The 27589-nt window shown below is 40.7% G+C and overlaps 1 protein-coding gene across 3 annotated transcripts in view; it reads left to right on the top strand.

Moving 5' to 3' along the window:
• The window catches only part of OXCT1 (3-oxoacid CoA-transferase 1), a 142061-nt gene that overhangs the window by 56498 nt on the left and 57974 nt on the right, over nucleotides 1-27589 (top strand). For all 3 annotated transcript variants that reach the window (XM_064140588.1, XM_064140589.1, XM_064140590.1), the window contains exons 8-13: nucleotides 5818-5925; nucleotides 10362-10473; nucleotides 11671-11765; nucleotides 12518-12566; nucleotides 16595-16667; nucleotides 17435-17510. In XM_064140588.1, coding sequence (XP_063996658.1) covers nucleotides 5818-5925; nucleotides 10362-10473; nucleotides 11671-11765; nucleotides 12518-12566; nucleotides 16595-16667; nucleotides 17435-17510 — 513 coding nt within the window. The remainder of the gene's footprint in view (nucleotides 1-5817; nucleotides 5926-10361; nucleotides 10474-11670; nucleotides 11766-12517; nucleotides 12567-16594; nucleotides 16668-17434; nucleotides 17511-27589) is intronic.

Here is a 27589-nt window from a genome sequence, read left to right on the forward strand (position 1 = left end):
CTTGCCCTTCTCGGGACACTTTCCAGCACCTCAACATCTCTCTTGAATTGAGGAGCCCAGAACTGGACACAGTACTCAAGGTGTGGCCTAACCAGTGCTGAGTACGGGAGCAGTCTCTTTTCTTTGCTGTCAGCAGTACAGCTTGGGGGTAAAGAAGTTAAATGCATGGAAAAGAAAGGCATGTTTGGAGGAAATGGGCATCAGGTGCAGAGATGAGTGAGGCAAGAGATTAAATAACTGGAGGTGGAGCTGAGGAGATTTAGAACAGAGAAAATAAAAGTCAAGTACATATAATGTGGCAGGAGATCTTAAATTATGGGGATCTGTAGCCACATTACATGGTGGTTATTGACCCAAGATGTGCCTTTATGAGACTACTTGGTAGATGCTTCCTTTTTAAAGTTGTAAACATCTCTTCTTCAGGATGACTATTGACTGACTGTGATTTCATTACCTCAGGAGTTTGGCAGGAGTAAAAATTTCATGGTCTGGCTGACCTTAGAGGCAGAAAAAGATAGAAATGAACTTAGAAGGCCCTCCATTTCACAGAATCACAGAATCACGGAATTTTAGAAGTTGGAAAGGACCTCCAGAGATAGCCAAGTCTAACCTCCCTGTCAAGGCCGGATCACCTAGGCTAGTTCACACAGGAACTCATCTCCCTGTTATGAAGCACCTAATTAGGCTGTAGAAAATCGTTAAGAGGTACATACTCAAAGGAAAGGCCTTTTTATTTTCAAGTATTTTAGCATGAATGAAGCTGTCATTGTAATTTCCATGCTTATTTCTTTATCTTTCTTGCTAGAAGTCCATAACATTTGAGGTTTCAATGCTCTGGAAGGATTCGGAAATTCTGTACTTCCTAAGTTCTGAGATTAAACTGTAGAAGCAGTAATCCATCCAGCTGCTTTTTAAAAGGGAATACTAGATGTAAATTACAGAAAGAAGTGATATTTTGAAACAAATGACCATTGATTCTATGACTGCTGATACCAAAAGGAATGGCAGAAGGCTCTTGTGAATCATAGCAGAGGATAGCTTTTATGTTCTGGGTGTACTTGGAGATAAACCAATGTTCAGAAATGACTGAATTTATTTATTCTTCTCTCATTGTCAGCAATCACCCAAGATTTATTCTCGGGAGGAAAACCAGTACTGTGAAACTCTTGAAACAATGAAAGAATTTTGAGTCACCCACCAGAACCTCCTCAGAAAAGAGAACTCAGCCCATACTGTTTCTTAAAATTAGTCTTCAACTTTACTTGTGTGGAAAAGTTGCAAACGTTTTCCATCTTTTAGAATGTTGATGAAGTCAAGATTTAAAGTGATCTCATGTGACTGAGGCAGTCTAAATGAGCCACAGTATTTTGATTTGCTGATTAAAAATAGTGCAGGAGGTGGCCATCTGCATTAGTTACCTGCCAGGTTAGTTCCCTCTTTGTGCTTTGCCTGACTTTATGTCTCTTGAGTGCCATATAATGTTCTTTGATGTTTATAGGAATTCTTCTGTATATGACACAATAAAGCCTGAGGCAAGGTAAGCAAGAGAGAAGAACAGTGTGGTGGTTTGGGTGTTCCCTGCCCCCCCCCCCCCCCCCCCCACTTTGGAAATCACTAAGACTAGACTCAGCTGGCTCTGGAAATTGAGTGAAACTTACTATTTACAGCTTAGCAGAATATCCAAGCAGATATTTACAGTATATGCAGTTATAGACAGAAATAGACAAGGTAAAAGGTAATACAGAAACACAACTCCCCTCCCAGAAACCTGTGTCCCCAGGAGGGGCTCCCAACCGCCCCTTCACCTTCCCCTTACCCCTCTCAACTTTACCCCAGTCCCAAGGAAGAGTGGAGGTTTGGCCAGGGCGTTAGGGAGCAAAGTGGATTAGGAAAGAAAAATGGAGGGTGAGGTTAGGGAGAGAGCCACAACTCAGAGTTCCCCAGCAAGAGAAGTACTTTTATATATGTTTTGTTTCTTCTTCTTGTACCTCTCAGTAAGCCTCTGAGTGAAGTAGACATCACTGTTGTTTTCCTTTCACAGCCTGTAATCTAGTTCTTCTCACCAAAATATTCTAGCTTGCTTCAAACTAGCACAAACGGAAGGATAGATAAGGAGAGCAGATCAGGAAGAAAACTCACACACATACCTCTAAATGCAAATATAAATGCTACATGTCTCATTGAGGCTTTGGCTGTGGTTCTGTTATGGAAAAGACTCATAGAACAGCATGAAACCTTGAAGGGAAGTGAATATGTCCAGGAATGGAGCCATTTATTTTAGCATTATTTTTCTTATCTAGAACGGTGTGTGGGCTATGTCTTGCAGTGGTCACAGAAAGTTAAGATGCTGATTCCTATAACTTAGCAGATTTCCTGTTTTGTGTGGTAGCATTGCTGGCAGTGGAGGCTGCTGACAGCAACTCAGCAGCTCAGCTGCAGTATCATCAAGCACTCTGTAAGAGTTGAAAATATCAGGTGATATTAGTACTTGCCCAGTGTGAGTTTTTTATTTTGCATAAAAACATGTGGATCAGTTTCCTTATGGAACTGAATGGTATGTAATCTTGTAGACATGACATGCAAATTTTTAATCTCTTTTCAGAATTCCATGCTACGTGGGTATTTCAACAGGCTTAATTACATTTTATGCTTATTTCACGGAGTAGTAGAACAAAGCTGACAGCTCCTGGCTTGGCCAGATTCACTCTGATATGGGTCAAGAACTGGCTGGAGGGCTGGGCCCAGAGAGACATGGTGAATGGTGCCACATCCAGTTGGCAGCTGTCACTAGTGGTGTGCCCCAGGGATCAGTGCTGGGCCCAGTCCTGTTCAATATCGTTATTGACGATCTGGACCAGTAGAATGAGCCCATCATCAGTAAGTTTGCAGATGACACCAAGCTAGGAATGGGTGTGGATATGTTGGAGGGTAGGAGAGCCCTGCAGAGGGACCTGGACAGGCTGGATGGGTGGGCAGAGGCCAATGGGATGAGATTGAACAAGGCCAAGTGCAGGGTTCTACTCTTTGGCCACAACAACCCCAAGCAGTGCTACAGGCTGGGGACAGAGTGGCTGAGAGCTGCCAGGAAGAAAGGGACCTGGAGGTACTGGTGGATAGTAGCTGAAGATGAGGCAGCAGTGTGCCCAGATGGCCAGGAGAACCAGTTCCATCCTGGCGTGGATGAGGAACAGTGTGGCCAGTAGGACAAAGGAGATTATTCTGCCCCTGTATTCAGCGCTAGTCAGGCCACACCTTGAGTACTGTGTCCAGTTCTGGGCTCCTCAATTCAAGAGAGATGTTGAGGTGCTGGAAGGTGTCCAGAGAAGGGCAACAAAGCTGGTGAGGGGCCTGGAGCACAGCCCTGTGAGAAGAGGCTGAGGGAGCTGGGGGTGTGCAGCCTGGAGAAGAGGAGGCTCAGGGGTGACCTCATTGCTGTCTACAACTACGTGAAGGGAGGCTGCAGCCAGGTGGGGGTTGGTCTCTTCTGCCAGGCAACCAACAACAGAACAAGGGACACAGTCTCAAGTTGTGGCGGGGTAGGTCTAGGCTGGATGTTAGGAGGAAGTTGCTGGCAGAGAGAGTGATTGGCATTGGAATGGGCTGCCCAGGGAGGTGGTGGAGTTGCCATCCCTGGAGGTGTTCAAGAGAAGACTGGATGAGGCACTTAGTGCCATGGTCTAGCTGATAGGACAGGGCTGGGTGCTAGGTTGGAGTGGATGATGTTGGAAGTCTATTCCAACCTGGTTGATTCTATGATTCTATGAACATGTAAATTACAAAGCACAAGTAAGAATAGTGAGGGGCTCCCTGTGAACGCAAAAGTATTCCAGACTGTGGAGACATTTAGGTTTATATGAAACCTCTGAGGCAAAATAAAGTTTGTTTGTGTTACATCTATTTACGATAATACATGGCAATAATAAATAATTGTGTTGATGGTTCTTGTGAGGAAAAGCTCTCGTGCCAACTGCTCTTTCTAAAGAGACAAAATACTTACTAATTAAAGGAATGGGGTAACTAATAACAAAAGCAGTGATTTATTATTAGATGAATTATTTATTCTGAGTGGGGAGAGAGACTGTGTGTTGAATTTTTTTGATGTTGGTTGAATTATGCCAGCAAATATTTTGTTTTTTTTAAGCTCTGCTACTGCAGCAAATGTCATTCTTCTATGAGAAAGTTCAAATCTGTAGCAATTGCTATTCCCCAGGCCTAACTTTTCACCTGGTAAGTGAAGATTAATTTAATTAGAAAAGGTGAATTTTGGAATTCTGCTGGTCACAAGTCATATGCTTGAGTTGAAAAATCTTTTTGAAAAGCCTTGTCTCCTTCTCCTCCTATTGAGCATGTTCTGACAGAGAGTGCAGTGTGCTTCAGTTTTCTTCTTCAGGATTTTTTTCATTTTGCATTGTGTTTGACTTAATCTCTGTATTAATGTTGAAATTCATGTATAAAATAGTAAACTCAGGTGAGATAGGGTGTGGATGGGATGCAATTGTACCATTTGTTATTGAATATAGTGTGGATTTTTAAAATATTGATTTGATTGTCTGTCCTTAACTTGTGGATAAGTACTTTCTGGATGTGTGATTCTGCTCTCCATGAACACTGAGGCTGGTGTCACTGTGACTGTTATTGCCTCTTCCTTAACACCTTTGCTTTATAGATGTCAGAGCTTGTCTCTTCCTGATTCTTCACCTCAGGGATTTTTTTAAGACATCACCTGAAACATTTTCTGGTCTTTAGTTTGTTAATTTTTCCTCTTCCTCTTCTGCTTTTAAGATAGATGTGCTTGTTTGTTTATTGTCACACTTAAAGGCGCAGTGAGAAGGTAACTCTCTATGAGAGGTACAATACATTTTATTATTGATCACATTGTGCAGTAGCAGTAGGGATGTCAAATTGAATTTTAAGCTCTCCAATGTTGCTTCCTTAGTGATGGCTGCTAAGTGATGTACTCCTGCTTATGTCATACCTTGGATCTTGTTTTGGAGTTCTTAGACTTCAGATATTACTGAAAGTAGTTCCTGGTTATAAAGCAGTTTGGAAACATTCAATTTCTTTTCTAATAGATTGTTTCAGATTATTGGCTTCAACTCTATTGCTTTACAATTGTACATGTTCTCTGTTGTTGGATGCAAACACAGCCCTTACAGTAGTGTCTTGTGTCACAGTGAGGTGTGCACTCTGTACCTGAAATTTGTCAGGAACTAGGCAGAAGGCACGGCTGAGAGTCTGTGCAGCCATAGCAGGATCTCCAGAAAGAAAGACTATCCTGAACTTGGACAGAGAAGGAAGGAAATCCCTATTGTCTGTCAGGCTCCAAATAGACAGGCATTTCAAATGCTGTGTGCTAAATGTCTGTTTCACTAACTGTAGAGAGTTCTAGATCTTCACATGATCATTACCATCAGTTATTACAGTTCAAATCAATTCAGCTTCTGGTTTTGTATCATGAAAATTCATATTTCTGCCTCATAGTCTGACATTTTGTAGCCAGCATTATTGTTTCCTCCTGATTGGCTTTAAATTATTTGTAATTCTGATATAGCTGTACATTTCTTCAAGGTAAGTGTACAAATCGGGCTGCAGAAACATAAACTGTTTTTCATGTACATATGGAAATATCCTTTGAAAGAGGAGGAAAGATAAACATCTAAACCATCCAATTTTAAAGAGTATATATATATATATATTGTCCTATTCCTTTATTATCTTGGTCTACTATATATTTAATATTGGAAACTTCATTGGTAATAAAATCTCTTCTTTAGTATTTTCTTCCTAAATATTTTAACTTCTCTGTTCTCTCTGCAGGTGGAAGAAATTGTTGATATAGGAGCATTTGCCCCAGAAGACATTCATGTTCCCAAAATCTATGTTGATCGCCTGATAAAGGGAGAGAAGTTTGAAAAGAGAATTGAAGTAAGTAGCTCAGCTATGACTCACAACATATTTAATCTTGGGGTGTATTTTAGAATTTACAGGGTTTTTACTTTAGCCATCAAGTCTTAGCACTGAGAAAATAATGTCACAAGGACCTGTCAAGTGGAGCTTAGGTAGGTACTTACATAGCTAGCAGTTAACTGGGGGTCTGGGAATTGAGCCTCTCTCTTTCAATAACTTAATAATTTAGAGCAAATGCCTATAGTCCTGGATGTCTTTGATGCAGTTGAAAATTTGATGGAAAATGCTACTTTCTCAATTCCTTGTCTCAATTCACTTTCTCTAGACAAAACAAGAGGAACATCTAGACAGTGAGTTGTCTTGGATAATTAGATGCTCTTTCTACTGGAAACCTTTAGCAATTGGCAGGTAGGGCCAGTCTCAGCACGCTTTGTGACAGGTATTGAATTACATTGCACTGTAAAGGTCTTGGAACCTTTCTTCCCTTTTCTTTTGTAAGGCACGATTTTAGTCAGTGGCAACCCCAAGCAGCACTACAGGCTGGGGACAGAGTGGCTTGAGAGCAGCCAGGCAGAAAGGGACCTAGAGGTACTGGTAGATAGAAGCTGAATATGAGCCAGCAGTGTGCCCGAGCCAGCAGTGTGCCCAGATGGCCAAGAGAGCCAATGGCATCCTGGCCTGTATCAAGAACAGTGTGGCCAGTAGGACAAGGGAGGTTATTCTGCCCTTGTACTCAACACTGGTGAGGCCACACCTTGAGTGCTGTGTCCAGTTCTGGGCTCATCAATTCAAGAGAGATGTTGAGGTACTAGAACTTATCCAGAGAAGGGCAGCAAGGCTGATGAGGGGCCTGGAAGACATCCCTGTGAGGAGAGGCTGAGGGAGCTGGGGGTGTGCAGCCTGGAGGATGCTCAGGGCAGGGCTCATTGCTGTCTACAACTACCTGAAGGGAGGCTGTAGCCAGGTGGGGTTGGCTGGGGAAGGTCTAGGCTGGATGTTAGGAGGAAGTTGTAGTCAGAGAGAGTGATTGGCTTTGGAATGGGCTGCCCAGGGGGTTGGTGGAGTTGCCATCCCTGAAGGTGTCGAATAAAAGCCTGGCTGAGGCACTTAGTGCCATGGTCTGGTTGACTGGACAGGGCTGGGTGCTAGGTTGGACTGGATGATCTTGGAGGTCTCTTCCAACCTGGCTGATTCTATGCTTTCTGATCCAAATAAAAATAGTAGATGTCAGTAGCTATTAAAAATAGCAGCAATAACATTCCATCTCTAGAAATATTCAAGAAAAATGATTATTGTGTTTCTGTGTCTTTTCCTCTCTCAAGCTATGTCCCTATATTCATACTGGTGACATGACAATGCTCTTAAAGTGCGATTTAGAGTTCTGTAGTTTTCCAGTGTCTCCATGCTCTGGAGGTGAGAATTAACTCAAAATGTCATCAGAAGAGCTGGTGGAGGGGAATATAATGTGACACAATGAGAAAGATATCTTGAAGAAAGATGTGCAATAAGGAAATTATAATAATTAAAATTCTATTATTAAAATCAAGTCACAAAGTCCTAGGAAAAGTCATACAAGGCATTTTCTACAAGTAAACTCTTACGGGTGTTAAAGATAACAAATGGAACTTTTTTTTCCCATCTGTTCATCCTGAAAAAGCATATTGCACTTCGTTGAGTATTGAACTGGAAACAGATGTGTCAGGCTTTCTTTTTTCCCTTTGGGCATGTTGTATTAGGCTGCAGTTATTGACCTGTTTCTTTCTTCTGAATGGATACAATATCTCACAAAAAAATCTGTTACATTTAATTAGAGAAATACATTTTGCCTTTATTGAACTACTATTCCTGTTGCAGTTTAGCAGTGGATGAAAAAGTGTCTGTCCAGAGCAGAGAAACACTTGCTTTTTCTTGCAGTGGCTGCATAACTGGATACACCTACCTAGTCAACTGCCCCCTTCCCTATATGCTTAAGTATCACAGTATCACCGAGGTTGGAAGAGACCTCATAGATCATCAAGTCCAACCCTTTACCACAGAGCTCAAGGCCAGACCATGGCACCAAGTGCCACGTCCAATCCTGCCTTGAACAGCCCCAGGGACAGCGACTCCACCACCTCCCCGGGCAGCCCATTCCAGTGTCCAATGACTCTCTCAGGGAAGAACTTTCTCCTCACCTCCAGCCTAAATTTCCCCTGGCACAGCTTGAGGCTGTGTCCTCTCGTTCTGGTGCTGGCTACCTGAGAGAAAAGAGCAACCTCCCCCTGGCCACAACCACCCCTCAGGTAGTTGTAGACAGCAATAAGGTCTCCCCTGAGCCTCCTCTTCTCCAGGCTAACCAATCCCAGCTCCCTCAGCCTCTCCTCATAGGGCTGTGCTCAAGGCCTCTCACCAGCCTCGTCGCCCTTCTCTGGACATGCTCAAGCATCTCAATGTCCTTCTTAAATTGAGGGGCCCAGAACTGAACACAAGACTCAAGGTGAGGTCTAACCAGTGCAGAGTACAGGGGCAGAATGACCTCCCTGCTCCTGCTGACCACACCATTCCTGATGCGGGCCAGGATGCCATTGGCCCTCTTGGCCACCTGGGCACACTGCTGGCTCTTGTTCAGGTGGGTATAAGGAAGTGAAAGGGGAGGAAAAAAATATAAGCTGCTATAAACTGTGCAGCAAAGAGCTTGGTTTTGTTTGTGTGATTTTGTAACTCAAAATTACAGTGGCACCTCTCAATAAAAGTATAGGAAGGAAATGACAGTTTTATTTACTCTTTTATAAAAAGTCACATATGGCAGAGGTGGTCATAAAATGCATTGAGGATGGTTAAGAGGAGAGATAAGAAATAAAGAGAATAAAGAGAAGCTAGTCAGTCATAATTTTTATCTGTTTTGAGTAGCAGTTCTTCCCTAGTGTATCTGAGGTTCCTCTAATGCTAGTTATACTTTCTATCCAGCTTTCTCTTTGCTGCAGAGAAACCCTCTGTGATTGTACTTTTTCTTTCCATAACTTGGAAATAGAAGCAGTTCTGGGGAAAGCAGCCACAGTGTGAAAGGAAAGTTGCTGGGAAATTCAAGAGGATTGATCCTGACTATTTCTTAAGAAGAAAGTGACTCCTAACATGGGGAAAAAAGTCTGCAAAAATTCTTACATGGTGGTGAAAGGGAACAGAGGAGAAATTTACATGTTGTGTTTGTAGTGGCTTGAAGCAGCAAGGTTTATGAAGACAAAACGTTGACCAGATCAGTTTTCCATGCATGGGAGAGAAACACAAAGAACATAGTCTGTGTGAACAATAATGTATAGAAAATGTCTTACAAATTTCTTGAATGTCATGGCATTTTCACCTAGGTGTGATTTAGAAAGCATCATTTTAAGGCTGCAAAGTCTTAGGAAACAACTTCAGGCAGATTTATGCAAGATTATACAGGTTTAAATTCTAAACCTTAGTTGCTTAGCTCTGTCTCTAGCATATAAATCTAGAATACCAGCACTGAACAGAATGAATGCAGGGCAGACACATTTTTGGTTTAGGTTGGCATTTAGCAAATATATTCTGGTATCTCTGGGTAATTACTATTTTAATTTTCAGTATTTGCAGTTTTGTGCCTTCTTAACCAGTTTTCTATTATCATGTGCTCTTTCAGCCTTGGCAATACAGGCAAAGAAATAACATTTTGCTCTGAGGCTATCATTGGGGATATTTGATGACTCCATTGGCTTAGATAAGCTTCAAGTGGTAGAATAAAAGGCTGTGTTTCATAGAAATAGCAATATTCTTAGACCAAGTATCTCCATGTAATCACAAATCAGGCTTTCTGTGCTGGTTTGAGGCTAATTGGAATATTTTACTAAGAGAAATTAAATCCTTAGCTATGAGAGGAAAGAAAAAAAAAACAACAGTACCCTATATCATCCATTCGTCTGCTGAGAAACACAGCTAGTCAAAATGTGGAATAAAGACACTCACTTCTCACACACATGTCAGCTCTCATTTCTGGCTGTGCCTTCTTTCTGGTGGTCTGGTCTCTGCCTTAACTCTAATCTGACCTCACACCCTTTTTCTCTAACCTTCTTGTCATCTTTTTGACATCTCACCTCAAATCTCCATATTTATCACATGAGGTAATCATGGGTTGATCTGGTTATTTCTGAAGGGAGGGAAAGAGGAAGGGGAAAGGGGGTTTGGGTCAGGAGCCTCCTGGGGACTCTGTTTCTAGGAGGGGTATCTTATTTCTGTATTACTTTTAACTTGTATATAACTATATATCTGTGTATATATACTTGTATCTGGTGCTAAGCTATAAATATAGCTTCATTCCTTAACTTTCAGCTGTCTGATTCTAGTCTGGGTGATTGTTCTTAAGTGTGGGGAGGTGGGTAACACCCAACTGATCACACTTCCCTGTCTTGAGAAGCAAGAATCTGGATTCTTACCTTTCCTTACGATTGCTTCTTTTGCAGCGCTTATCAGTTCGAAAGCCTGAAGATTCAAAAGCCAAACAGAAACAAGGAGACAATCTGAGGGAGAGGATCATCAGACGGGCTGCTTTAGAGTTTGAAGATGGCATGTATGGTATCCTTTAGCTGTGCTGTATATAGGTTAAAGTGATGACTCACTAGAATAACAACCCCAGCTGTTTCATTGAAGAGAGGTTGCTTACCTTGCACCTTGTCTTTCCCTCATTTTATTAACGCTCTGTTGAAGTAGGTGTTATTATAAGACATAGAATCATAGAAATAACCAGGTTGGAAGAGACCTCCAAGCTCATCCAGTCCAATCTATCACCCAGCCCTGTCCAATCAGCTAGACCATGGCACTAAGTGCCTCATCCAGTCTTTTCTTGAATGCCTCCAGGGATCACGACTCCACCACCTCCTTGGGCAGTCCATTCCAATGCCAATCACTGTCTGTAAAGAACTTGTACTAACATCCAGCCTAGACCTCCCCTGGCGCAACTTGAGACTGTGTTCCCTTGTTCTATTGGTGGTTGCCTGGTAGAAGAGACCAACCCCTACCTGGCTACACCCTCCCATCAGGCAGTTGTGGACAGCAGTGAGGTCACCCCTGAGCCTCCTTTTCTCCAGGCTACACACCCCCAGCTCCCTCAGCCTCTCCTCACAGGGCTGTGCTCCAGGCCTCTCACCAGCTTCATTGCCCTTCTCTGGACACATTCCAGCATCTCAACATCTCTCTTGAATTGATGAGCCCAGAACACAAGGTGTGGCCTCACCAGTGTTGAGTACAGGGGCAGAATAACCTCCCTTGTCCTACTGGCCACACTGTTCCTGATGCAGGCCAGGATGCCATTGGCTCTCTTGGCCACCTGGGCACACTGCTGCCTCATATTCAGCTTTTATCTACCAGTACCCCCAGGTCCCTTTATTCCCGGCTGCTCTCCAGCCACTCTGTCCCCAGCCTGTAGCACTATTTGGGGTTGTTATAGCCAAGGTGTAGAGCTCTGCACATAATGTGCCTGGATTTTTTATTCAGGTGTATCTGGAGGGCTTGTTAGCAGTTGAATGTTTTGGAAGGATTTCTTGGAGAAGATACATGCATTGGAAATGAAGCTTACTTGTGAAGTTTTTATCATGTAAAGACATTTGACAGTCCAAGTAATGAAATAATTAATTACAAATATGAAGTGTATAACTGAAAATGAAAGTATTTGTGAAGAACACAGTTCTAATCATAATACAATGATTTCTTGAGTTTTGTGTACTAGTTTGCAGTACATATGTTCTTACTTGTGCCTTAACCAATTCTCTTCAGCCAATCTGGGTATTGGAATCCCACTATTGGCCAGTAACTTCATCAGTCCAGACATAACTGTACACTTACAGAGTGAAAATGGAGTCCTGGGTTTGGTAAGAGTGTCTCTTGATCTTTATTGCAGTGTACTTATCCTTGCAGTGGCTGTGCTGTGTTCCACACCCAGCCCTAACTTAATTATTTAATTTTACTTAGAATCATGCTCAGATATAAGTCACATTGCATGATCATAAATTCCTCTTTGTAGTGCAGGGAAGTTATTAAGAAAATTCACACTTCAGGGTTATAGGACTACTTTGCTAAGTACATTCTTTGAGCGCATACTTTGCTGTAAGAAGTCAGAACCTTAAGTAGTTCTCAAGAACAAGCCTTGTAAACCTTATAAAGCTTAAGTGAATATTATTTCACAGTATCACAGTATCATCAGGGTTGGAAGAGACTTCACAGATCATCAAGTCCAACCCTTTACCACAGAGCTCAAGGCTAGACCATGGCACCAAGTGCCACATCCAATCTTGCCTTGAACAGCTCCAGGGACGGCATGGCTTTATGAAGTTGCACCTATGTACCTGTTTTGAAAAACTTCCCTCACTTTGCTTAAAAATAAGAAAAAGACCCACCCAAAATCCAGACCAACCTGCCACTTCATGATTATTTATATTTCTAACAGCCTCTAACAGTGTATCCATCAGTCCTGATGCATTAGTTGATGTGTATTATTGTAGCTTGTATCATCAGAGGTGTTCTGATAAAAAATATGCATGCCTGTGATGGTCTCTTTTCAGTAATGAATTGCATCTGAAAGATATCTTAATATAAAATTGTCATATGTCTGTGTTGTTGTCAGGGTCCTTATCCACTTGAAAATGAAGTAGATCCAGACCTGATTAATGCAGGTAAAATCTTTTAAATAATCTTAATTTATGGGAAACTATCATGCATTGTTAATATAAAAACATTATTTTCATTCAGTATTTGAACCCAAACTCCTGTTTTATTTACTTACAAATATTAATGTATTTGTATTCTTTTTTATGTGAAGCTTGATTTGGATCAGGAGGTGGTTAATATTCTAGTTACAATGTTTTTGTAGCTACTGAATAAAACTATCTTCCAGGCCAGGCAGTAAAGGGTCAACTATGCTTTTTCAGAAATGAGGTTGTTTTGTGAAGCCTATATACAGCTAGTTTTCATCTTGTGTCTTCTAGAAAATTATTTTCAATGGTTTATGTCTGGAACACGTTTTAAAATGTCCTGTGTGTAATAGCCTGGTTTATTTCTGGCTACCGAGTTGCCAGAAATGCAGCTGATTTATTTGAAGAGGGACCAGTAGCCAGGGTAAGGGGAAGGAGCTTCCAGAGTGGGAGCTGACACACTGGTGGGCTCTGCTTTTGCCACTTCAGGAGAGGAATGCCAGTACCCACGCAGAAATTTCACCCAGGTGTTTTGAGGTGTTTTACCTCCAAGGCAGCCACGCGATATAAAAACTTGATCTTTTAGGGTTTAGTGCATCTGTCTGATTTCTGTTTACTCCGTGGAAGATTGTGTCTGCGTCCATTCTCTCTTTCCACGTAAAACTGCACTTACATATTGTGACAAAAGAAGTAGTCTCATTGATATTAATGGTATAGGTTACAGACCCACAGCTGACGTCTGCCCATTTCTTTATTTATATATGCATGCACAGATACCTACACGGGATCATAGATTTATTTAGGTTGGAGAAGATTAACAAGTCCAACAGTTAACCTAATGCTGTCAAGGGTGCACCCACATGTGTGGGTGTGTACATGTGTCTCTAAAGACATTACCTTTCCTAGCAGCTGTTAGCAAGTACAATTAAACTCTGAAAAGTCAAAGGAGATAAAGCACTGACATCAAACAAGCTTTCAATGTAATATACGGGTGCAGTGCAGCAAGTGTTCACTGACTTGAAACATTTGCTACCTGGCTTAACTAATTGATATAATTTTCATACTGCTACATTATTGCCCTATTTCACTATTGTGTTTTAAATAAGAAGTCACTCAAGGCCATCTTCTGATTTTGAATAAGAAATTATTAAGACATTGAGTCCAACATTTCATGAGATAACTGTTGTGATATATAGTATGAAGGAAAATGTCAGAGGCATATGAGTCTATGTTAGTGCTTCAACTGAAATTGAGGTGATGTTTTTTAGTAAGAAAAAGTAGTAAAAAATATTGAAGGTCTCACTGGAATGAAAAACTACTTATAATAAAAGCTATTTATTATAAGTGGTAAAATTATGTGCATTAGAACACAGATTTTAATATGGGTGCATTAGAAACAAACACATTAAGAGAGCAACAATGGAGAAAAGTAAGAACTTGATATATGGAAAATTGTGCTTTTATGTTGACTTCAAGAAGAATTTGAATTGTTATTTATGCTTGATAAATATTTTTTAAGAGATAATTTTGCAGGGATGAAGATAACACAAGAGGTCAGAATGCAGTGTGGAAAACATTCTAGTATTGGTAATTAATTGCTGAGTACCTTCACATCTTCCTTTGAAACTGCAGTAGATAGGACACAGGATAGGTAAACCTGTGCTATACCACCAAAGTCATTATTATTATCATTGCTAAAACAGACAGAAGCTGCTAAATGTCCCTGATGTTTACTTGGATTAAGACCATTCTAGGTACTTTCTAGCCAACTTTGTAAAACCATCTGAATAAAAGAGAAGCTAAATAGCAAGGGAATAGCAATTCGCATTCCTTGACTGAAACAGTCCAGCATATTCCCCCAAGACCCATTTGGGCTTTCAGCAAGTTTTTGTCTGCAAATTTCTCTGAAATATATGTGTGGGGTTTTTTGTTTATCCCATTTTCTGAATGTCTCCCATAAAGTTTTAACTGTCAAAGTAACTGAGTAATAGACTTGTGTTTTACAGCAGTTTTTCAACTACCGACTGAGCTTTGCTGAGAAGGACCTTGAAGTCCTGATGGACAGTAAGTTGACCATGAGCCATCAATCTGCTCTTGTGGCTGAGAAGGCCAATGGTATTCTGAGGTGCATTGAGAAGATTGTGGCCAGCAGGTTGAATGAGATTCCCTTTCACTTTTGGTCTGCCCTAGTGAGCTCACTTCTGGAGTACTGGGTCCAGTTCTAGGCTCATTAGTTCAAGAGAGACAAGGAACTACAAAGAGGCTACAAAGATGATGAGGGGACTGGAACATCTGTTCTGCCATGAAAAGCTGAGAGACCTGTTTCTGTTTAGGCTGGAAAAGACTAAGAGGGAACTTGCTTATCAGTATCTATGTCTTTGTGTGTATGTATGCATATATATATATATAGAATAGGTACTTCTGCTGTAAAACACACATTTATCTTTCAGTTACTGTGATGATAAGCTTTATGTGAGACTTTCAGAAAATGAGAGAACAGAGAGACCCCACATACATATTTCAGAGACATTTGCATATATACACATACAGAGAGACACCTGTCTTTGTCAAGACAGGACAAGGGACAATGAGCACACATTGGAAATCAGGATCTTCTGTGTGAACATGAGGAAAAACTCCATTACAGAAGTGACAGAGCACTGGAACAGGCTTCCCAAAGAGGCTCTGGAGATAATCTAGAGACTCACCTGGACATTCTCTTGTGCAACCTGTGTTAGATGAACTTGCTTTGTAGCAGGGCAGGTTGCCTAGATGATCTCCAGGAATCCCTTCCGACCCTTACCTCTCTGATTCTGTGTTTTCTGGGCTGCATTTTTGAGTAGTGGGTAATATGGTGCTCTAGTCACATTGGTCTGTGATCCTCAGCTTTCACCTCTCTTTCCTTAGCAGTGCCCTAGCTTGTCACTTTATCCCAGGGCTCTCACTCGGTGTTGCTGTCCGTAGGCTGTGTTGTCGCTTTCACTGCCTTAGATAACTACCTGGTAGGGAAAAGCAGTTCAGGCGTTCTTACAGCTGATCTGAGTGTTGGCATGGTGAATTTCTGTGATCTGACTTTCAAGATTGTTTGTATGACCTTAATTCTATAGTTTTTTGTATGTCAAAATTTAATTTCCATACAATGCCAGGTCATGTAATACACATCAACTGAACTTAGCAGATTAAATCAGGTTTGTCCTTTAGCTTTGCTGCAGTGCTTCCTTCCCATTTTTCATCCTCTTATTTAATTTCTTTGTGTCTTTTTCCTTGTTTTCTGGAAAGTGTTTAATGATGTCTCATCCCTCTTCTTTTTTCTTCTTGCATTAATTTTTTTTCTCCTAGTGTTGTCTAGTGCTCAGTTCTTCTGTGTGTGTTTTTTTCCCTCTCAAATTTCCCATGCATGGTTTATAATTTCACCTTCAGCTATGTCTCTTATGTCTTTCCAGAGGTTTAAACTTATTAAAAGTTCTGGCAGGAGAAGGGAGAGAGGACTCTGGACAGGGGCAAAATAAGACATTTCCATGTGTGCTCTGTTGCTTGATCAGAGCACTCTGCAAAGAACAGCATACTTTCTTGTGCACTTTAACAAAGCAAGAGCAGAATATATCCATCGTTTTAAAATGTATTCTACATCATTGTCACTCTAGACTATTTAATCTTGTCTGCACACTCTTCCTTGCAACCTCTGTGTCTCCTGAATGTGCTTTTCCTCTGTTTCAAAAGATGAGTTACCTCTCACTTTTCCTGTGGATAGAGCAGAAAGCTGAAGTTGGCAGGGATTTCTTAGTCTCTGATGTCAGTGTCTCAGCTGGAACTGCCTGTGGTCAAAGAGTGGGCAATCCTTTTTGTTGAAAACTGTAACAAACTGCTTCATGATGATGTAGTAAGTGTGATCAGTTCAACAGTTTTACAGAATCTAAAGGAATTTGATAAGCCACCCTTGTTCTTGGTTAATGACTATGACTTTTATGTCAAAGAAATAAAATAGTTACTATAGCTTATTTCTTTTGCAGGTAAGGAGACAGTCACGGTTCTTCCAGGTTCTTCCTATTTTTCTAGCGATGAATCATTTGCAATGATAAGAGGGTATGTAACAACACAAACTGATCTTTTGAAACATGAAAAGAATAAACTGAGTCAGTGACTGAGCACATTAGCAATTCTATGAATGTGGTTAACATTTAACAGCCTGGACTTAATCAGTGTTGATTTACAGAGGATTAGGTCTAGCTTTTGGAAATAGAAAACCACCACAACTAGCAGATACCATAGTGATGTTCATGTCTACCTCCACCTGGTCATATACAAATATATCTATAACTCTGTTTTAGCAACTTGGTTTTGGTCATTTCCAAGTACCCAATCTATACTTGCACTTTGTGTATTTTTTTTGGTTTTGCTCAGCTTGCTACTGTGATCCTCATTCCACCTCCCTAATGGAAATTCACTGTCTGCACCTGTTTTTTATTTGGCTTTCAGGAAGGAGGTTGGATGCAAACAAGCACTAAATCCTAATGGCTCTGAAAAGATAATGAGTGCATGTAAATATGTGAAGGAGTGCACTTAAAAGTATGAGTTCAGAGCTGATTGACTGTGCATGCAATTAACCAAAACCCAAAGAAAACAGAAGTAGTGTCATTTTGGAGGCTTAGTAGGCAGACAGAAAAAATTTGCATCAGTGATACATCTGGGAGGGGAAATCTGCCAGCTTACACGAGTGACAAAATAGTTGCTGTGTCAGTGTAGTGCCACTGTTTTTACATTGATGTACTGAGAATGTGAACAAAAGCTTGTTAAGATTTGTGGCTTGTTACTTGAACATGCTATGCTAATTACACACTTTCTGTTGCCAGAGGCCACGTTGATTTGACAATGCTTGGAGCCATGCAGGTGTCTAAGTATGGTGACCTGGCCAACTGGATGATTCCTGTAAGTATGTGTTTGGGCTACTGTCAGTACACTGTATTTAGAGTAATAAAACTGTAACTGAGGGTCAGACAAAGGAGGAAAGTACTGAAGCAGAATGGAGATTGTGAAGCTCAAAGCATTGAAATAGAGGGTAGGTATGCTCAGCTTTAAGGTCAGAAGGTTTTCTTGCATACTGTGAACAGTAAACAATCATTTATCAGGAGCTGGCCCTCTAGAGTGATGCTTTTAGTAAATATCATTAAAATCTAGACATGATGTATGAAAGCTTTTTTCCTCCTTTTGGGTCTGTGCCTTTGAAATAGCACCTTTTTTTTTGCTGAAGACTAGTGATTTTTTTTAAGAATGACAACTCTTGTGTAGTTGCACCTGGAGCAAGAACTTGACAGAGGGTGTAAAATATCATCATAGAGTCATATAATCGCCTGATTGAAGAAGACCTTAAGATCATCGATTCCCACCATAACCTAACATCTTTGGTACCCAGCTGTTAGACTGTCTCTAAGCTCCTCATCCAAACATCTTTTAAACGCCTCCAAGAATGGTGACTCCACCACTTCCTTGGGCAGCCCAATGTTCCATTGCCCAATGACCCTTTCATTGAAGAAATTTTTCCTACTATCTAATTTAAATCTCCCTTGGTGCAACTTGAGTCCATTTCTTCTTCTCCTATCACTTGTTACCTGGGAGAAGAAGCTGGCTCCCAACTCTCTACAACCTACTTTGCAAAGAGTGATGATATTATGACGAGTACCTCATTGTAAAATTATCTTTAAAATGCCTGCATTATTTTTCACAGTGTTTCTGTCAGATGATTGCAACATTCCATTTGGAATACATCTAGAAGGAGACAATACTATTGTATTTACCCAAATAGCTCTATAGCTTGCAAACATATAAGATAATCCCAATGTTATTTAAGCAGATGAAGACATTAATCCATTATTTGAACACAAAGAATGTGTTTTATGTTTTAGTATTAAATTATATATATCTATCTTTCTTGGCTTGCAAGTTTGATATTTTCAGTGGCTTTCAATTCAGTGATGTCTAGAAATATGCCAGGCATATTTCTATGTGTATAAGCAGTGCTAAAGGTCTCAGGAAAGTCTTTGAAGATTGAAAGCTGGGTGTAGGATTAAAAAAACTCCAAATTCATACCCTGTCTGTTGGAGAAGTATTAGCTCATCCCAACAGTTTATGTGAATTCTCTTGAAGGCTGTGAATGCACATGTGTGGAGCAGTGGCTGAAGTGGAAGGTAGGAGAGCCCTGCAGAGGGACCTGGACAGGCTGGATGGGTGGGCAGAGGCCAATGAGATGAGATTGAACAAGGCCAAATGCAGGATTCTGCACTTTGACCACAACAACCCCAAGCAGCACTACAGGCTGGGGACAGAGTGGCTGGAGAGCAACCTGGAGGAAAGGGACCTGGGAGTACTGATAGATAGTAAGCTGAAGATGAGCCAGCAGTGTGCCCAGGTGGCCAAGGGAGCCAATGGCATCCTGGCCTGCATCAGGAACAGTGTGGCCAGTAGGACAAGGGAGGTTATTCTTCCCCTGTACTCAGCACTGGTCAGACCACACCTTGAGTACTGTGTCCAGTTCTGGGCCCCTCAATTCAAGAAGGATGTTGAGGTGCTGGAGCATGTCCAGAGAAGGGCAACAAAGCTGGTGAGGGTCCTGGAGCACAAATCCTATGAGGAGAGGTTGAGGGAGCTGGGCCTGTTTAGCCTGGAGAAGAGGAGGCTCAGGGTGATCTTATTACTGTCTACAACTACCTGAAGGGGCATTGTATCCAGGTGGGGGGTGGCCTCTTCTCCCAGGTAACCAGCAACAGAACAAGGGGACACAGTCTCAAACTGTGCCAGGGTAGGTATAGGCTGGATATTGGGAAGAAGTTCTTCACAGAAAGAGTGATTGGCATTGGAATGGGCTGCCCAGGGAGGTGGTGGAGGCACCGTCCCTGGAGGTGTTCAAGAAAAGCCTGGATGAGGCACTTAGTGCCATGGTCTAGTTGACTGGCTAGGGCTGGGTGCTAGGTTGGACTCGATGATCTTGGAGGTCTCTTCCAACCTAGTTGATTCTATGACTCTATGATTCTATGAAGTGTAGGCTGCTTTTTAGCCAGAGGGGAAAAAGACAGAGTCTGTACAGGCAGATGTGGGAGAAAGGATTATCTGATGCACCATTCCTGGAGTCTGTATGAGTGGCTGTAAGGATGGATGTGAAGGGTTAAAGTGAGGTTAGAATATGGCACATAGGAGATAAATCCATAAGAAAGCAGTCTTGCTTAGGTGTTCTCACAGCACAACCTGGTTTTATGTCCACACAACTGAGAACAGATGAACTCGTGCCGGCTGGATCATTTCAGACCCCACTAATACAAGGCTAGATTTTTCAAGACTTTCCTAATTGCAGTGTCATACAGTTAATATTGTGAAAAATGAGGTCTGGAAATTAATGCTGCTATTAATACACCACTCTGGAAGCCTGTGTTTGATCTTCTATTGCTGTTTTATGTCTTTCTATAATACTCTGTGTTTTAAACGTAATCTGATGGTCAGGCATACTGTAGGCATCCAAATATGATGTGCATTAAGGTAATAATAGTATTGTACTGTCCAGTTCCAATTTCTTGTTTTTGTCTTGAGTTATAACTAGGAACTTGTCACTAGGATGCAAAATAATGAAATCAACCTCTATGTAGGAACCCGTGCACACTTTGAAATGTAAAGGATAAATCAAATTACATTTTTAACCTTAAGCTTGCCATTTAAGCCAAGGCAAAAGTATGGCAGTGTAAGTTTCTAAGCAGCTGAAACCTTAGGTAACTAAAATAAAACTTCACTTGTTTTAGCCATGGCTTTGTGGCATAAATGTAGGATAAGTCACCCAAGCTCAAATGATGTATTTTAAATTTTAAAAAACTCTTATATTTCACAGAATCATAGAATGGTGTAGGTTGGAAGGGACCTCAAGGATCATCCAGGTCCAACCCCCTGCTGCAGTCAGGGACACCTCCCACTAGAGCCGGTTGCTGAAGGCCTCATCCAACCTGGTCTTAAACACCTCCAGGGAGGAAGCAGCATCACCCTCCCTGGGCAACCTGTGCCAGTGTCTCACCACTCTCACTGTAAAGAACTTCCTCCTGACATCCAGTTTCAATCTCCCCCCTGCCAGTTTAAACTCGTTGCTCCTTGTTCTGCCATTACAAGACCTTGTCAGTAGTCCCTTCTCAGCCTTCTTGTAGGCCCCTTTCAGATACTGGAAGGCCACTATAAGGTCCCCTCAAATCCTTCTCTTCTCCAAACTGAAGAGCCCCAACTCTCATAGCCTGTCCTCATAACAGAGCTGCTGCAGCCCTCTGAGCATCTTCGTGGCCCTCCTCTGGACTCGCCCCAACAGTTCCATGTCCTTCTTGTGCTGGGGTCTCCAGAACTGCACACAGTACTCCAGGTGGGGTCTGAGAAGAGCAGAGTAAACTATGTTTTTTTTGCAGGTGATTGGCATAACTAAATTTAAGTACCGTACACTGTTAGTTCAGTACTGCAGGCATCTGTCACTGACAAGCTGAGTGGGAAATTTTTTCATTCATGTCAATCTAGGAATTACTCTTCTCTTTCACTGGACAAAGTATCTCTGCTTTTGTGAAAGTACTTCCTTCATGTTAACTTGTGGTGCCTGTGACACACAAGCAGAAATTATTTGTTTACACAGTGGCTATGGAAAAGGGTTCTGAATTATTACATTCTCTGTCAAAATTTTGAAGATAGATTGAAAGAATACTTAAAGGTAAATTGTTACAGCATAAAGTTAATACTTTTTGGTTAAATTCTGTAGATGTTTTTTTTACAGGCACAGTTCAAGTATATTTTAATCCAATAATTCTTTTATTTCAATTGTCAGATAAATTCTAGGTTTTGTTTAGCTCAGTTGCCTTAGGCTGACATTCTTTTTATGCTTTTTCAAATGGGAAATTATTATATAAGCATGTCCCTAGACAATCATTTATATTCCAGATTGCTTAGCTCCTGAGAGTTTCTTCTTTGGCAGTCCTATGGTCCTGCGAAAGCACTGTTAAATGTTTCTGCACCTGGTAAAGTCTTCTGTTTACTCAATCTGTTTCCGAAAGGACTATTAGAAATCAGGAGGAGGGTGGCTGAATTGTAGGTGGGAAGAATTGCTGTTTGCTTTCTCGTTTCTTTTGTAAATTGAAGTGGCAAGACGAGTATTCTTCAAACTACCTGAGTGAACAGGTAATAGATATGGATTCCTTCTCTAAAGTATTCCACGTAAACCAGAAAAATGTACCTTTAGTGATAGCTCACAAAGCTGACATTTTTGAAAAAAGGCATTCCTGAAAAGTCAGTGGATAGATTTTAATCCCAGCAATTTCAGCTGACCATGTTTGGTCTCTCAGGACATAGAACTTCATGCAGTTACATCTGTGCTAAGTCTAAAACCTATTCACTGGTGCAGTCATTACTGAAAACTAGCATAATGAGCCAGACAAATTACCACTTGTTTTCTTGCTTGGTTTTGTTTAACTTGAGGTGGGCCAGAGGAATTTGTGTCCTTTTGTTTGCTTTTGGCTTGTCGAGGTTTTTTTGGTGTTGTTTTTTTTTTTGTTTGGTGGTTGTTGTTATTTGGGTTTGGTTCTGTTATTTTTTTTTAAGACCGTTGTGCGCTATCTCCGGTTTTCTTTTTCCTTTTCCTCTTCCTTTTCCTTTTTCTTTCCTTTTTTCCTTTCCCTTTTCCTTTTCTTTTTTTTTCTTTTCCTTTTCCTTTTCTTTTTTTTTCTTTTCCTTTTACTTTTCTTTTTTCTTTTCCTTTTACTTTTCTTTTTATTTTTCTTTTCCTTTTTCTTTTTCTTTTTCTTTTCCTTTTTCTTTTCCTTTTTCTTTTTTTTTCTTTTCCTTTTTCTTTTCCTTTTTCTTTTTTTTCTTTTCCTTTTTCTTTTCCTTTTTCTCTTTTTCTTTTTCTTTTTCTTTTTCTTTTTCTTTCTTTTTCTTTTTCTTTTTCTTTTCCTTTTTCTTTTTCTTTTTCTTTTTCTTTTTCTTTTTCTTTTTCTTTTTCTTTTTTTTTCTTTTTCTTTTTCTCTTTTTCTTTTTCTTTTTCTTTTTCTTTTTCTTTTTCTTTTTCTTTTTCTTTTTCTTTTTCTTTTTCTTTTTCTTTTTCTTTTCCTTTTTCTTTTTCTCTTTTTCTTTTTCTTTTTCTTTTTCTTTTTCTTTTTCTTTATCTTTTTCTTTTTCTGTTTCTTTTTCTTTTCCTTTTCCTTTTCCCTTTCCCTTCCCTTTTCCTTTTCCTTTTCCTTTTTCTTTTCCTTTTCCTTTTTGCTTTTCTTTCCCTTTTTTCCTTTTCCTTTTTCATTTCCTCTTCCTTATCCATTTTTTCCTTTTTTCTTTTCTTTCCCTTTTCCTTTTTCTTTTCCTCTTCCTTTCCCTTTTTTCTTTTCCTTTTTTTTCTTTTCTTAATTCTTTTGCTTTTTTGCTTTTCAGTTTTCTGTTCCTTTTCATTTTCCTCTTCCTTTTTCTTTTTATTTTCCTTTTTTCTTTTCATCTTCCTTTTCTTTTTTCCTCTTCCTTTTCCTGTTTTCTTTCCTTTTTTTCTTTTCCTTTTTCTATTCCTCTTCCTTTTCATTTTCCCTTTTATTTTCCTTTTTTCTTTTTTCCTCCTTTTCCGTTTTTATTTTCTTCTTCCTTTTCCTTTTTATTTTCCTTTTTCTTTTCCTCTTTTTTCCTTTTTTTCCCCTTTTTCTTATCCCTTTTTTTTCTCTTCCTTTTTCTTTTCTTTTTTTCTTTTCCTCTTCCTTTTCCTTTTTCTTCTTCTTTCTATTTCACTTTTTCCTTGTACCTCCCCCCAGTCCTCTCTTCGTAGGATTTTCCTGCTATGTTTCAATGTATTTTAGCATTGTTTGGAGTTATTCATTATAATATTTGTCAATAGAGTTGCAGGCCTTTAAAAAAAAAGCAACCTGAAGTTAAAATCAACATGTATTGCCATTTTCACGTGCCAGTTTTTGTTTGTTTTCATCATCCTGTCTTTCCTATTTTTGAAAAATTTAGTCATGCTTACCAACATTTTCCAAACTTGATAAACATGGATTTATATTTCATAAAACAAAGTATATTTTGATGTTGTTTAAGTATTGAATAAAAAAATTTTCCTCATCTGTCCTTATACAAACAGGTGAAAATTCAAATTTTGCTGTATTTAGATAAACTTCAAGTTTGTGAAGACCTTGACAGGCTGGGCGGGTAGTGGCCAATGGGAGGTGAGATTTAACAAGGCCAAGCACAGAGTTCTACACTTTGGCCACAACAACACCAAACAGTGCTACAGGCTGGGGACAGAGTGGCTGGAGAGCAGAAAGGGACCTGCGGGTACTGAAGTAGCTGAAGATGAGGCAGCAGTGTGCCCAGGTGGGCAAGAGAGCCAATGGCATCCTGGCCTGCATCAGGAACAGTGTGGCCAGTAGGACAAGGGAGGTTACTCTTCCTCCGTACTCAGCACTGCTGAGACCACACCTTGAGTGCTGTGTCCAGTTCTGGGCCCCTCAATTCAAGAGAGATGTTGAGGTGCTGGAAGGTGTCCAGAGAAGGGCAACAAGGCTGGTGAGGGGCCTGGAACACAAATCCTATGAGGAGAGGCTGAGGGAGCTGGGAGTGTGTAGCCTGGAGAAGAGGAGGCTCAGGGGTAACTTCCTTGCTGTCTACAACTACCTGAAGGGAGGCTGTAGCCAGGTGGGGGTTGGTCTCTTCTGCTAGGCAACCAGCAACAGAAGAAGGGGACACAGTCTCAAGTTGTGCCGGGGGAGGTCTAGGCCAGATGTTAGGAGGAAGTTCCTGCCAGAGAGAGTGATTGGCATTGGAATGGGCTGCCCAGGGAGGTGGTGGAGTCACCGTTGTCTGGAGGTGTTGAAGCAAAGCCTGGATGAGGCACTTGCTGCCATGGTCTAATTGATTGGCTAGGGCAAATTGTTAGGTCTGACTGGATCTATGATAGATAAGTTGACTGACCAGAATTTGATTCCTTTTAGCATCAGTTTCCAAAGATGTATCACAATTAGAAAATGTCAGAATTATTTTTCTGTGTTATTTTCAATTCGCTAGTAACATCTCTGTTGAACAAAACATTTGTCTAAACTTCTAAAAACTCAGTACTCACAGAAACTTCAGGCACAAATAATACCTACAACACCAGGCAATGCTTTCAAAGATTGAGTAATGCTAAGTTTTCCAGCAGCTATTTACACTTCTATTTCAGAGTACTTTTTTGCCTCGTTCTTTCCCTGACTAATTTTGTGACTTCTGTTTTGATATCTGACCTATCAAAAGAGGAAGTCAGGAATTTGCATTCGAAGATTATCTTCTAAGTTTTTTTCTCAGAACTGTGTAGACTTGCATATTCCTTCCTTCATTGCTTTATATTCTCTACAAGATGGTGATTTTGCTTTTGCATCCATGTCAAGGGTGTTGTTTGCCATATCTGGAGTTGATTGTTTTGCTTATAAAGATGCCCCTTCTTTATGTTCATCTCCAAAGTTATCATTGACAGGTATGTTTTCAAAACATGAAGTTATAAAGTAGAACAAAGCTATAAAATAGAGCTTTGGGTAGCTTTCAGCTGTCTTTTTCTTACCTTTGAGGTGTATCTTTTGACTGATTTCTACCACATGGGCCCTTGTGATTTTTTTCTACACTCATTTGACACTCTTACTAACCTTTGTCTGCAAATGTCTTTTGCAGTCAGTTAGTCTTCATTGTGAGTGTTGTGGAGGGGATTTCTCTATTCTTCCCTGTTAGGGGGAGGTGAGAAATTAATTTGAGGCGGTTTTGATTTTTTATAAAATTATTTATTAAAATTAATATTTACAAGTTTATATCACCCCCAACCACTATGAAATCCAGGGTTCGTTTGCAAATTTATGAAAATAGCTTGGGATATTTACAGGGATTGATTATTAAGTGGAAATATCAAATTATTAACAATTATTGACAGAGAGAAATATTTCTTAGGCTTAATGCCTCTTAACAACTCTAGTGTTTGCCCAGCAAGGGCTGAAACTGTGTGTACTCTTCAGATAGAGACAACTTATATTACAAAGGAATTAAAGCTTACTTATGTGTGCTGTTCTTAAGTATTAATCATTACTCACCCTTCCGGGAATCTGCCTCAGCGTGTGCCCAGTCTCTGGGGACTTGATGGAGCTGGAGATTTGTCCTGGCTTGCAAGGGGAATTGATAAGGATTTTCCCAGTCTCTGGGGTAACAGTATTTCTCTAACCTTCACTTCTGAGGTGAAGGTAGTCTCTGCCTCGGTGCTGCCTTTCTTCTGGAAGCTGTGCGTGTCCAGGAATGATCAGCTGGCAGGTTTTTTCCCGATGCAGGAGAAGGATTTGGTCCATGTAGCTTCTGACACGGTCTGGCAGCTAGCAAGCTGCGTTTGCAGGTTTGCAGACCATCTGGAAAGGGTCTGGGTCTTTCCAGAGTTACAGGATAGCTGGCAAGCAATATCTGTGCCATGCTGCAGGGAGATTTAACTCCATAGCTGAATCAAGATAGCTCTAGGCTTTAGGCAGGGGGCTATCAGCTCCCCATATATGTATGGTGCAGGCATGAAGGTGCTCTGCTTCTCAGAGGGCTTGCAGAAAGCTTGACTGCACCTTGAGATCAATGCATGAGGTCTAAGCCTCTGTAATGCTTGCAAGTGAGTGAGGCCTGATCCTGTGTCTAGGCCAATGCAAGCAGGTCAGGGCAGCAGGATGCTGCTGTGGATCAGAGCTGAGTCTAAATGCTCTAAGCTTCTGAGCTGGTAAACAGTCTGGATCATCTGATCGGACTGAACAGGACTGAACAGGACTGAACGTCTGACCACGTTGTGCTGCTGTGCACCCCTCTTTAAAGGCTCTGGGGATGAGATTCGTGGCTCGTTGGACATCTAAAATGACCAATCAGGTTGGCAGTAAGCCAAACCTTGCCCCAATAGGCAGTAGAGACATGCCTGGACCCTCCCAACAGGGGATTACCTGGGTGGACCCCAGGGGCACACGGGCTGGGCATGTGTGTGTTGTGCAGTTTGTTTGCTGCCTCGTGGGTCCTGGCAGAAAAGCATGTCTGGGCATGCAGAGGCATAGAAAAGCCTCGGTTTTGGGGCTGCTGCCCCTCCACCACAGTGAGTAAAGATGTCTAAAGAGCCCCCATAAAGCCAGTCAGGAGCCTTTCCAGTAGCAATCATTTCCCTTTGGTTACTTTGTTTTGAGACCTGTCAGTGCAGATGATTCTTAATCTTCTTTACTTATGTGTTATTACTACAGCGCAGATTTTTTAAATGGCATTAACCAGCACTTTGGCTTTCAGATCTTCCCCCTTTTCCTGTAAATAAGGTGGTGTGTTATTTGTCAGTTAAGTTGAGTTATGAGCAAGGTGAATCTTTATTTTAGCTACAAAATTTGCATAGGATGATACAAAGATCAGCTTTGCCAAAAGCTCATAGTGTTAAGGAAACTTCAAGCTGTATTTGCTGTATATGTTTTTCACTTTGTATTTAAGTTTAATTGAAGGATTCCTTATAACTTTTGGGTTCATGGATTGATGATGTTTGCCATGTATTTCACAGACAAGTGATAACACTAGATTTTGTGGTTTGAAAAAATGCCATCATGAAGGTATTCTTTCTTTCCCATAAGAGCTTCATAACACTGTAGCCCCAGTGTGTCCATATGTTTGTTTACCTGCACTTCCTGTTAGGAATTAATCTGAGGAAGGCTCATTGCAACAATTACAGCCATTTCTTTGCTCTCATCTGCTAATTTCCAATGGAGAGGAAAATCTCATAAGAAAAGTAAGAGAAAAGGGAAAATATTTTACCTACATGCACTAGAGAATGCTGTTTGCTTAGGCAGAAGTTACTTCCCAAACACTGGCATTTATAGGTAGTTTTATTCCATTAAGCATTACTAGTTATTATTTTTTTTTGTCTTCCTTCCTTCGTTATTTCCTCAACAAACAAAAGGGTTTGTGAAGAGGGAAAGGAGAAGGAGATGGCAAATTTCCAAGTAGTCCCTTAGGACAGAGTGCAG

Source organism: Pogoniulus pusillus, chromosome Z (genome assembly GCF_015220805.1).
Source record: "Pogoniulus pusillus isolate bPogPus1 chromosome Z, bPogPus1.pri, whole genome shotgun sequence".
NCBI lineage: Eukaryota > Metazoa > Chordata > Aves > Piciformes > Lybiidae > Pogoniulus > Pogoniulus pusillus.